At 46.7% G+C, this 12,991-nt stretch overlaps 1 protein-coding gene across 1 annotated transcript in view; it reads right to left on the minus strand.

The window, feature by feature from the left end:
• The window catches only part of DIMT1 (DIM1 rRNA methyltransferase and ribosome maturation factor), a 177,820-nt gene that overhangs the window by 38,060 nt on the left and 126,769 nt on the right, over positions 1 to 12,991 (minus strand). The window contains exon 9 of the mRNA XM_086960681.1: positions 3,156 to 3,220. Coding sequence (XP_086816807.1) covers positions 3,156 to 3,220 — 65 coding nt within the window. The remainder of the gene's footprint in view (positions 1 to 3,155; positions 3,221 to 12,991) is intronic.

Raw genomic sequence — 12,991 nt, forward strand, 5'->3', positions numbered from 1 at the left:
CAACTGCCCCAGCCCCTCCATGATTTGGTACATGTGCCTGTTTATCAGGGCGTTGGAATTAGCCATGCGCCAGTGGGTCGCGGCATTCCGTTCGATCCTTCTCCCCACCAGATCCATCCTCTTGCTCTCCTTATCCGGTGGTGGGCCAGAGGTAGTGGATACGCTCGCCCTCTTCCTAGCTGTGGCCGTGATAATGGAGTCTGCGGAGACCTCGCCCCGAATGTAGGCCGGGTCCTTTGAGGAGTGTTTGCACTTTTTCTCTGTTCTGGGAGTTACCGCCTTGCATGTTGCGGGCTCTTTGAATGCTTCCTTTCCCCGAGCCAAGACGCTCTCGAGCATTGGAAGGAACTGGCTTCTTGTTTGTGTTGGGAGCAAAGTCTCTAGCAGGAAGTCTGCATTCTGTCTTTCCTCGTCGAGCTTTAGCTTGAATGCAGCTGCGGCAGATTGTATCGCCGAGTTGTATGCCCCGATGTCGTCCGGCGGCGAGGGACTCGAGGGGTATGAGTCGACCGCCTCTTCCGGGCTCTCGTGTCGACATCTAGGTAATCCTCCTCGTGTGGGTCAGAGGTGGCCGACTCGGCGTCCAACCTACTGCCCTCTTCCTCCTCATAGCTGTAATCCTCGTAGGGATTCTCTTCACCTTCCTGGTCGTCGACCATCTCGTCGCTAGGCCCATGTCCGTCGACATGTTCTTATTCCTCTTCGACCAGATCTAGCACGGCGTGCTTGGTCTTGTGTGGAATCGTGAAGGCACTCATCTCGGCGGCGAAATCTTTTCTCCGCTGCAAGAGGCTTGCCATTTCGGCTTCTAGCCGACGTTTTTTCCTTTCCATCTCGGCCGCGTTTTCGGCTTCGGAACGTTCGGCCCCTCTCTTCGTCGCCTGGCTCGGCGGCGAGATTCTCGGCGTCGATGACTTGGACGTCGAACTGGCTTTCGGGTCCTTGGACGGCGCCAAGGCTTTAGGGTCTTTCTCCCTCGACGTCGATCGGTCCCTTTCGGCGACGATATTCGACACCTTCTGCTGTTCAACAGCTCTCGGCGTCAGGGACTCCTTCTCCGAGGATCCGCTGGGCCTGTTTGTGGTCGCGGACGGCAGATGTCGCTGCGTCGGCGCCTTCGGGCTCTTGCCCTCGTACTTTCTAGACTCAGAGTCTCTCGTGTTCTTGTGGGACGTAGAGTCTCCTGCCTTATCAGGTGTCTTCTTGTAATCGGTCTCTACGATCGTGTAGCTGTCGTTTTCCGTGGCAGCGTTGTCCTCTTCCTCTGAGGACATCCCCAGCTCGTACAGCGATAGCGTCGGGGCTTTCCCTTCGAGGGTGGCGTGTGCTACCCTCTGGCTCTTCCTCACACGAAGGGTCTTTGGGGCGAAGACGGAGCAGGCGTTGCAGTCCTCGCTTCTGTGTTCTACCGGTAGGCAAAGGTTGCAACCCGGATGCTGGTCTTTCTGCGCGTACTTGTGTCTGCAGTTCGGGCATAACTTGAACGGCGTGTTGTCCATCCTCGAACGTTCATGCCTCCCTGACCGCGTGGACGTCGACGATCGTCGAAGTTCTCGAGGTTTTCTCCTTCTTTTCTCTTAGTCAATGTTCTGCGAAGTCTTCTTCAGTCTTTGTCTTCCAATATCTTCTCCAACTTCAAATCTTTTCAGTACTTTCTCCAAAAATGTCTGGAGCCCAACGGGAACGATCCAGACCCGACCGCGGAAAAAAGAATCTGAAGATGGCGCCCAAGAGTGGGAGCTTCCGCAGGAAGCATGCCGACGTCATCGGAAATGCACCCGAGGAGGTGTGACGCCGACGCCCACAAGGGCTACAAAAAAAAAACAAAGAAAAGACTACGAATCCGGACCCAACCACAAGACCGCGGAATATGCACAGCATAGTGAATCCAGAAAGATTCACGCTGCAAAATTCAGTTTTCAAGATTGACTTAGTCGGACAAAAATAAAATGTACTCCTGTCATCTGTGATATATTTGGGCACAAAATAATAATGAAATAAACAAACTGACTGAGAAAGCAATGACAGTTGTCAAAAAAATGTAATCCCTAAATTTGTAAAGATCATAGACACGGTTCAAGAGATTTTAGTGGCAAAAAGTGATATGAATGAGTATATTAAGACATCTGGTAGTTATAGTCAACGAATATTATTAAGGTCTTGTTTATTATGGTAAGGTATGCTTAGTTCGGAGTTTCACTGGCATACTTTTACTCTACCAATTAATTATTGTTATAATCTAATCTTGAAAAAAGTGTGGTAATGTTTTTTTGCACATGTGTGCACGTGAAAGCCCACACAACCAGTGCAAATATCAAACTGCAAAATTTAGACTCAATTTTGCCAATAAATTAAACTTTAGAAAGAGGCTTTAATCCAAACCGAACACACTTCTGCCGGAGAAGTACAGCTATAAGTACCAACTGTTCTTAATGTCATTCTTCCTGTTAAAAAAAATCCAACAAGAAATTGATGAACTAAACAACCCCTTTAGATTGAGAATTTAGACTGGAGAAGGATTCAATCAACTGGACACAAATCTTATTCAAAGAAACAATGTAAATACCTAAACAGGTTAAAAATACTGATGTAAATGTTATACTTTAAATGCAGGGTAAAATACATCGATGTTCATGCCATGCTCCTGCATGCTCGTTGTCCTTAGTCTAATAAAATCAATTACAGTTTCACGGCATACAGAGGCTAACTGTTCATCTAAGCAGGAAATGAGATGCAATCCAAACGGACAATATGTTTTCAGAATGGAAACTGGTGCATGAAACGTACTTTTTTTTAAAGCATCTACATTTATTACATTATTAATTTTAGGAATTTCTAAACTATGCAATACTATTAAAGTTCCTTCTTTGAAATAAAACTTGAGTATACTGGAAAGCACTAGAATATTATGTCTTGTTCCCTCCTACATTAGACTAGGAAAACATCCACATGGTTTAGTATTCCTATTGCCTGACAGCAATCCCAACTGCAAAGACATATATACATAGTTCACAGAATATACAACATTACGCCCTTTTTTAAATGCTTTAATTACCATAAAACAAAGGTATGCAGGGCTGTGCAAAGCGTAAACTGCCCTTCATCTCAACACAAATACCAACATATATGCCTACATCAGGCAAAAAGATACTTACTTAAAGGAAGCAGATAGTGTCTTGTTCTTCCTGACGAAACAAATTCTTACAAGGCCATCCCATTCCTGAAGATAAAGAACTGTCCATATAATAACCAATATTAACATTAGTAAAATATTAATTCTGTTTGCAATTGAAAACTAATAGAAGGATTCAAATAAACTGTCCTGTGTTTTATTTTTCTACTTATTAAAAAGGCGAATATATTAATGACAAATAAGTTAAAATAGAACAAACAGAACAGAATGAGTGTGAAACAAACACATAGCAATGGAAAAACAAGTCTGATGCATTTTTGAAATACATGCTGAGTTTAGAAATATGGATGTTTATGTATCTTTATTGTCATGGATGAGAGATCCAATATTTGCGACAGCGAGAGATAAATATATGCTAAAAAACTAAGGGGGTCATTACAATGTCGGGCGGAAAGCCTGAAAGTCAGAGTCATCGCGACCGCGTCGGAGCCCTCCCGACCGACTTGGTCAGTTTACAGTCCGCCCACCTGATTACGATGTTCGTGGTCGGAACGTAAGCAGCAGTTTCATTCCGACTCAGTTTTGACCGACTCGCGAAGTATTCCTGTCAGTCGAAACCGCACTGTAACCCCCTACGGACAGAGTTTCTGCCATTGAGACTACGATGCTACTTTCCAACAGCCTTTCTGCACTGGCCTTTCCGTCACAGAAAGGCTGTCTGAAAGTGACTTTGGAGACCACTGGCAGGGCCCCCTAGCACCCGCGGCCTATGGTTGGTGGCTGAGGGGGTACCTAAGGTAAACCCCTGTAAAACCCTGCACTGTGTAGCAGGCACCATGGGGTGCCTGTAACAGGGTGCAGGGTTTTACACACCCACCCCATTTCCCCGTAAGAGCCTGTGTTACAGCGGATTCTCGGGCACAACACAAACTTGCATAGTAAACAATGGGAATCCGACAGAACAGTCGGTCGCATCGTAATTCGGCAGTTGAAATTGCCGACTACAAGTCGGTCGGTCCCGAGACGATGACAGGAGAAGGCTTTCTCCCAACATTGTAATGAGCCCCATAGTGTGTGAATGGCAAAACCAATTTGATCCACTACTTCTGAACCTATTTTGTTACCTTTTTTGATCATTTCCTACTGTCTGTCTGCTGAAGTATTTAGTGGGAAATGCACAATAGCTCCTATATCATTATGTAAACATATCTGAATATGATACTATGGGAGCACTTATTAAATCTAACTGTATTCATTTTGTCAAAATAGAAGTAAAGGAAAAATAAAAGATAAGATGTATACTGCATAGGATAATCTCTCTGACATGGGTTTAATCATTCATTTTGCAATCACATGGATTCCTTCCATCAAGTACATGCATCATTCTGGTCTGTCGTTTTGGCAATAAGTGTCATTAGCAGTGATAAAGGCATCCTTCTTAAGAATGGATGATGTGCACATTTTTAAACTTCATAGTAAAATCACCTAACAATGGTTCTCCAGCAACAGTTTCTGCAATCACCTTAGAGTCATTTCCCATACAGTAGACTGGATCATTAAATATATTCTTTATATTGATCTTCTCCTGATGCCGGCCACAGACTGCCAGCAGGTTTCTGGTGATCCTGCCCAGGGGGATCTCGGACCACTCTCCCGCCTCCCTCCAGCTAGGATTTCCTCTGACGGGTCCGCGAGCGATATGGCGGCTGAACGCCTGGTTCTTGCAGGACTCGGAGTTAGTGGAATCATGTGGTCAGGAGCTCTGTCACTATTTTTCCACCAATGCGGGCTCGGTTCCCTCGCCAGGGATGCTGTGGGAGGCTGGCAAGGCCGTTGTCCAAGAAGTGGCCAAAGGGTTGGTCCACGCAAAGCGATCGGAGCAGACGGCCCAGCTTTCACAGTTGGAATCCCGGGCGGCGCAGCTAGAGGCTGCTCAACTCCCTGGCGATCGGGGGGATTCTTCCCGGCAACTGGCAGCAGTTCGCGAGGAGATCCGATGGATCTCGTTGGAGTCAGCCAAGATGCTCTGGTGCTCGTCGGTTGCTCGCGTTTATGGGTGGGGGATAACAATGGTAAGCTCCTCCACAACCTTGTGTCCTATCCCAAAGTCAACCGTATTATTCCAGAGGTTCGTTCCAACACTGGAGCCCTCCAAGTGATGTCCGCGACCAACGCGCAAACTTTTGCTACCTTCTATGCGCACCTCTACACTGATCGTCCCCCGGGAGTTCCTCAGGCTGATCTGCTGGACGGGACTGGCACCCAATTGCCTTGTCTCTCTCAGGAGACTGCCGAAGCTCTGGACCGCCCCTTCACCCTGGAGGAAATCCAGGACGCCATGTCGCTCTAACACCCTGGTAAAACGCCTGGTCCCGATGGGCACCCTCAGGAGTACTATGCAGCTTTTCGGGATATCTTGGCCCCCCCCATTTGCTGGACCTCTTCCGTCATGTGGCAGAGACTGGAACATTCCCACCGGAGTTGGATGTGGCCACGATAGTGGCTATTTCGAAGACGCAGCCGCCCTCCTTGAGCTGTGTGGACTACCGTCCGATCTCACTGATCAACACGGAGATCAAGCTCTTCGCCAATGTCTTGGCTCAGAGACTCCAACCCCTCCTGCAGGACCTGGTCCACCCCGACCAGTGCGGGTTCATGCCGGCTAGGGGCACTCGCCACTGCATCAGTCGTCTCCACCTGGCTCTGGCCCACCGTGATCGGCTAACCCCGTACCTAGCACTGCTTTTTATACACTTTGAGAAGGTCTTTGATACAGTGAATTGGGATTACCTGCAGGATGTGCTCGACAGGATGGGTTTCGGTCCCTCGTTCCGCCATCTGATTAAAGTTCTCTACACTAATCCCAGAGCCCGTGTACTCATTAAAGGAGAGCTCTCTGAGGCCTTCCCGATCCGGAGGGCACGCGTCAGGGGTGCCCCCTCTCACCACTCTTGTTTGCGTTAGCGATGGAGCCCCTGGCGGCGCTCATCCGGCAGGACCCACTTATCCGGGGTTGGGCCTGGGACTCGAGCCAAATGGACAAGATAGCACTATATGCAGACGACGTACTGCTATATTTTGCGAACCCCGGAAAGCTCTGGCCCCAGGTGCCTGAAGGTCCTTTCTGATTTAGAGCGGGTCTCTGGGCTTTGCCTTAACGCGGCAAAGTCCACTCTGGTCCCACTGCATCCCTCCAGAGAGTGCTATGACTGGCGTCTGGGTAGCTCTTCTACCGGAGCTTGAGTGGGCCTTGAATGTTACGCCTTTGGTCGTCAGGATGAAGGCGAACCTCAAGAGATGGCAAACCCACCCCCTAAGCCTCCTGGGCAGAAGCGCGCTCTTCAAAATGATGGTCCTCCCCAGTTTCCTTTACATATTGCAGAACATTACTATCCATCTTCTGAGTAGTTGGTTTCGTGAGCTTGACGGCGCCCTCACCCGGTTTCTCTGGGGAGGCCGGAGACCATGCTTATCCCTGGCACACTGTCGTAGTCCCCCCTTTGATGGGGGTGATCAATCTCCACCTCTACTACCTAGCCACGAAACTTATCGTCATGCACGACTGGTATGCAGGCGGCTGGTCCGACCCTGCATATCACGTGGAACTCAGTATGTCGGACTTCACGCAGGTCCAGGCGCTTTTATACGGTAGTCCAGTGCCACAGGCTATGCCCCCGGTCACCAGGACGGTGTTTCTGTCCTGGCGCACGGCCCTACGTCACGTGAGGTGGGACAGGAAACTCACTCGACAGACGCCACTTTGGCATGTGTCCTGGATGCAGAAGGTCTCGTCCCTGTAGGGGTTCCGACGGTGGGACCTCATTGGAGTTTCAGTGCTTGGAGATATTTGGGTGGGGGACCACATCCGCCCCTTTGCAGACCTGAAGCAACACCACGCCCTTCCTCACTCCCAACTCTATAGATACCTGCAACTTAGACACACCCTCTATACGCATGTCTCACCTCCTGTCTCCCTTCCAGAGTTCAGCCCGCTGGAGGCTCAGGTATTGATGGGGAACCTAGGTAGAGGGGGAGTGTCCCGCATACACCGGTCCCTGGTAAATAATGGTCCCGCTTCTCTAGATCGGCTCAGGGCTTGGTGGAGGGTTGGCTGGCTACCTAGAAGAGGTGGATTGGAGGGATGCCCTCATGAGGCCCAAAACCTTGACCACATCCTCCAAGTTTCGCCTGGTCCAACTGTATTACCTTCATGCGGCATACCTCACCCAGGCATGTCTACTTCAGGCCCGGTTGAAGCCCTCTCCAGCATGCGCACAATGTGCCTTTGCCCCTGCTGATTTTTATCACATGGTATGGTGCTGTCCGGTGCTGGCGCCATTTGGGAGGGGGTGGAGCTTGAACTTACGCAGGCCCTGGGATGGGAGGTTCCCAATGATCCAATGCGTATGCTGCTGGGGGGGTTTGATGGCTTGGATGGCTCTAGGATGGACAAGCGCCTTTTGGGGACAGCTGTGGCGGTGGCCAAGAGAGACATAGCAGCGCACTGGTCCGTGGCCAAGGCACCTAATGTGCAGAGATGGAGGAGGGGAGTGGACTGGTGTGGGATCCAGGAGGAAACCCCATTTGAAGCCCGGGGATGTCCTGACTTATTCAGAAAAGTGTGGGGTAAATGGTTTAATATGATGCCACCATGATGATCTGTCTTCCTTTTAATCCAGGAATCACTATAATTACTGTATGGACTGCTGTGCTATACCCTGATGGACCGCCCCTCTCCTTGTCGGCAATCAGTCCTGACATGTTCCTTCCAATAATTATTGAACTGCAACCAATGAATTTTTCCTGTTATAAATCCAATGAAGTTGATTATCAAAAAAATTATTATATATATATATATATATATATATATATATATATATATATATATATATATATATATATATATATATATATATATATATATATATGTTAATGCTATGCCTAGGGAGACAGCCATACAACCCAGGAGATCTATAAATAAGGAGACAGACAATACTGATCAACCTGTCAGATTAATATTAACTTCCAATCGTCAATTTCAGGCATTAAGGAAAATCATTTCCAAAAACTGGAATCTCATTAAGTCTGATCCAGTGATTGGTCATACAATGCCAGCTAGACCGGACATCTCTTGTAGGAAAGCTTATTCCCTTAGCGAAGCATTGGTCAAATCCAGTCCGGAGGTTGTGATATCAACGCCCTGGTTCAAGGCCGTCAAAGGTTTTAAAAATTGTTTGACCTGCAAGGCTTGCAGGCATGGCATGAATATGACCGAGTATTTAACCCCTTTTTCTGATGTTCCTTAGCTTATCACCAAGCAATTAACGTGCAAAACAGAGTTCACAGTGTATGTGCTGGAGTGTCCGTGTGCCCTGCGTTACGTGGGTAGCACCAAGTTGCAGGTGCACAAAAGGATACTCCAGCACATCAGGGCCATCAACACTGAGGGCCCCACCTACCCGGTGGCACGTCATTTTAAGGAACACCATGGTAAACATAGCCATTTGTTGAAATATTTTGCCATTGACTCGGTCCCTCCTCTTCGCAGAGGTGGTAACCGTGAAGCTATCCTAAGGGCTCTTGAGACCAAATATATTCTTGATCTAGATATAAAGACACCACATGGTTTAAACACCAGTGTGGATTTCTATACTCATCTTTAGATGCCAGATGGCCTTTCTATGGATATCCATATACATAATCTTTGTAAACCTGTTTTATTATTTGTATGCTGATGTCCTAATGTTGTCTAAAAAGTTTATAATGCTGCCACAGCCTCCCTGCACTGATACAAGATTCATGATGATGACTTGATCATACTCCTATCATCCATCAAGGGAGGTGTTTTAATGTTACTTATTTATTTTGTGTCATCACTATTCACGACACCCTTTGCTTTATTTTCTCTTGGTTTTCACATTATGGTTGACATGGTGATAATTATGTCTATGAATATCGGCTTTCTGCCGGAACACATTTCTTGGTTAAAAAAACTATCCAACATTCACACACTTTGGTTATATTACATTAACAATCGCCACAAGGCATGGTTTGAATGTTGTGAAATGTGGGCAACACGAATTAGATTGGGACAGTGTACATTGTTGCGATTCCTACTAGTTGCCATTTCTTCACTTGTGACAAGATTCACCAATATTAGCCCTTTTTAGATATATAGAGATTACTTTTGCACGTGGAATGAAATAATGTATATAAATTCCATCTTGACCTTTGTACATATGTAAATCTGTTTTTTAACATTTTTTAAAATTGTACATTTACTGGCTTTTTAAACGTGGTCATTGAAATGTTTTCTATGTTTACTACCATGCACTATAGTTCAACCAATCATGTGTGTTCATAACCATGCACTTGCACTTTAAAAACAGTCTGTCCCACCCCTAGCGTCATGTGACCAAGGCCTTTGAGCAGGCCTAAACATTATGCTGGTGGCGATGCAACAAAATGAAATAAAAATATTTTCTTCACCTGAAGACTGGGTCAGCTTTAGTTTACCAGTACCATATGATGTGCAGTCTTCTTTAAATCTGGTCTGTTGGGTGAGCGAGGCTTACTTTTCAGTTCCAATTGTCTTTTTCTTTTAGCTATTTTTCAGCTTTAGATATGAGGTCAACCCTCAAATAGGAGAGGCTCAGTTAGGAATCTGGGGAGCATACCCTTGCAAAAGAACTTGCACTTTAAAAACAGTCTGTCCCACCCCTAGCGTCATGTGACCAAGGCCTTTGAGCAGGCCGAAACGTTATGCTGGTGGCGATGCAACAAAATGAAATAAAAATATTTTCTTCACCTGAAGACTGGGTCAGCTTTAGTTTACCAGTACCATATGATGTGCAGTCTTCTTTAAATCTGGTCTGTTGGGTGAGCGAGGCTTACTTTTCAGTTCCAATTGTCTTTTTCTTTTAGCTATTTTTCAGCTTTAGATATGAGGTCAACCCTCAAATAGGAGAGGCTCAGTTAGGAATCTGGGGAGCATACCCTTGCAAAAGAACTACAGTGATAGGTAGGTAACTGTTGAAACAGGAATGACCAGTGGCAGGTACACAAGCATGTATCACTGCCCTGAGTGACCCGACTACATGAAACTGGTATTCTGACTTTTTGCTGGCCCAGCTGACATGCTATCACAGCGTTTGTGCTGAGGTCTATGCATGTCCATGGTTATTCCAAGGTCCGGACCTTTTTCTGTGACCTGGTGTACAAATCGTGTTCTATTTATTGCCATAAAACTACTGATAATGTCCTGAGTTGCTGATATGAAGCAGTAGAGACTGCTTACTGATTTTCTGAAGCTTGAAGATACCGAAAATACCTTTTCCAAGTTCGGGAAAAGTGTAGTCAACTGACCCTACTTGTGTAAAGTTCTGCTTTGAAGTGACACCCAGAACCTAGTGCTGTGTGTGGTTGTGTGAAGTTAAACAAAAAGGTCTCTGTTTCCAGATACCTAAGAGCCTTGCTAGATAGCAGTCAGCACACACTGGGGTTGACTGTGGAAATATGTTATTGTGTACAAAAAAAGGAGAATTGCTCCTTTTTTAGGTGTCCCCTCACTCACCAGGGTTGCCCCACGGTGACATGCTTCATCATTGGGGCCATCCCAGTCCTCTACGGGCTGGGGCGTGCTGCGACTTGCGAAGTTACGTAGGAGCACTTTATAAGACTATGTGTGGTGCATGTGTATTGTGGGAGTGGACTATGTGATGTGTGTTAAAAATACCTGACTGCTCCTACGTAACTTCGCTCTAGAATTGATCCGATCCCTGAGACGATAGGTCTCCCAGGTGGTTTCACTAGTCTTTTGTGGATCTTTGGAATTGTATAAAAATACGGGGTCCTTGGGTGTTTATTGTCCAGAAAGTCTGCTTCCTTTTTGGATAGCCAGTCGTTAATCAGACACTCTTCCACCATTCCTGCAATTTCAATTCTTAGGCGTTCTGTCGGATCTACCCTCTGGATCTCATAATTCCGTTGGTCGGCTAGTAGTCTCAGACACTCATTCTCATAATAGTCATATTTCATTGAAGAGCTAAGGAGTGGCGAACACAGGGCTGGTCCCTGTGTAGTCCAGAAGAAGTGCTTGGGGTATGCACGAAACATGTCGACTATAGGAGTTGATAGGTACATCTGGACACATTACGTTTAGGGCAGCCTATCTTTCCACCCCGTTTTTAATATTACCACCTAGAGGCAAGAATAAAGTTTATTGTATACCTACTGGGCAGGTATTTTTAACACACATCATATAGTCCACTCCCACAATACACATGCACCACACATAGTCTTATAAAGTGCTCCTACGTAACTTCGCAAGTCGCAGCACGCCCCAGCCCGTAGAGGACTGGGATGGCCCCAATGATGAAGCATGTCACCGTGGGGCAACCCTGGTGAGTGAGGGGACACCTAAAAAAGGAGCAATTCTCCTTTTTTTGTACACAATAACATATTTCCACAGTCAACCCCAGTGTGTGCTGACTGCTATCTAGCAAGGCTCTTAGGTATCTGGAAACAGAGACCTTTTTGTTTAACTTAGTATTTGGAGGGCGAGCCTAGCTAAAGTTCCTCTAAACTCCCTTTCTTTTTGTTGGTCGTGTGAAGCACATTTACGCAAGGGGTGCCTAGTTGCAAGACTTCATGTCGTGGCAAGAGTAGGATTGTTGGAATCAGTGAGATAAATCCCGGATAGCCCCTGGTTTGACATGGCACAAAATGAAGGATTGAATACAGTTTCTCCAGACAATGGAAGTGTATTGCCTGCCTTCCTGGAGCTGATGAGGAGTCCAAGACACGAAAGAGTGGGAGTATGGAGACAGGGTTACCCTTAGAAGTTTTACTAGTAGCTTTTAGTAGAGAATCGCTGATTAGTTCTTCTAGAGCAGTAACATTTTGTAGATAGTTAAGGAGTGGGAGATAAGACAGCAGTTTATGTTGTTAAGAGTGAGGACGTTTCTAGGCATTGCCCGTTTTATTTTTCCCTCGCTGCTATTTCAAGAAGGCTTACTGTCAGCCGGATGTAGAGTCTTCACACCTCTTTGTGACCATGTTTTGGATACTCCTGCTTAGAGCCAACATCATCAAAACCTCTGTGACAGACATCGCCTACACAAAGGCTGTGTCTGCACTACAGTTAGAAAATGAAATTAAAAAGGAACCACCTCAAACCAGCTCCTAGACTTTAAGCGATGGCTCAACAGCCACTGTCTGGAAAAGGAGTATAACGATAGGATCCAGACCAGCTGCATTTCTGGGCAGTGAAGCACCTCAAAAGGGCAGACGTGCACCAAGTGTGTGACTAGCAACGACCAAACTGTGAGAAAGCACCTGACCTCCATTCGTGGTTCAGGTGAACTGCAGAGGCTTCCTCACAAATAAGATGCAGCATACAGGGTTGACTACTATCATCCGTATTGTTCTTCTTGGCTCTGAAACCACTATCTATATCAATCCATTGCCTGGAAGGTATGTATTGTGCTCGCATTACCGCAGGTGGAAGTTTCTCATATTAACGGGTTTCAAACAACAGTGGGGCAATATACAGATCGCTGAACTGCACGTTTGGACCCTGCAGTTGGATGTGCTGACAGCGACTACTGGACAATGATACTGCTGACCAGAGCCGCTGAAAATTGGAGTGGCTGAGAGGCGCGTTGAGGCTTGGCGATGCAGCGAAAAGAACGGTGCTGCTGTGGGGGGACACCGGGGGAATCAAGAATATCACGGACCCTCCTGACGATCTATTACCCTTCCGCACCTCCCGTGCTGACAGTTGTGACGCACGGGTCGGAGTCCTGGCACTAGCAAGTGGGAGACCAAGGTGAGGGGCTGAAGTGGCAGTGGATTACT

The sequence above is a fragment of the Lissotriton vulgaris genome, chromosome 3_1 (assembly GCF_964263255.1).
Source record: "Lissotriton vulgaris chromosome 3_1, aLisVul1.2, whole genome shotgun sequence".
Classification (NCBI taxonomy): Eukaryota; Metazoa; Chordata; class Amphibia; order Caudata; family Salamandridae; genus Lissotriton; species Lissotriton vulgaris.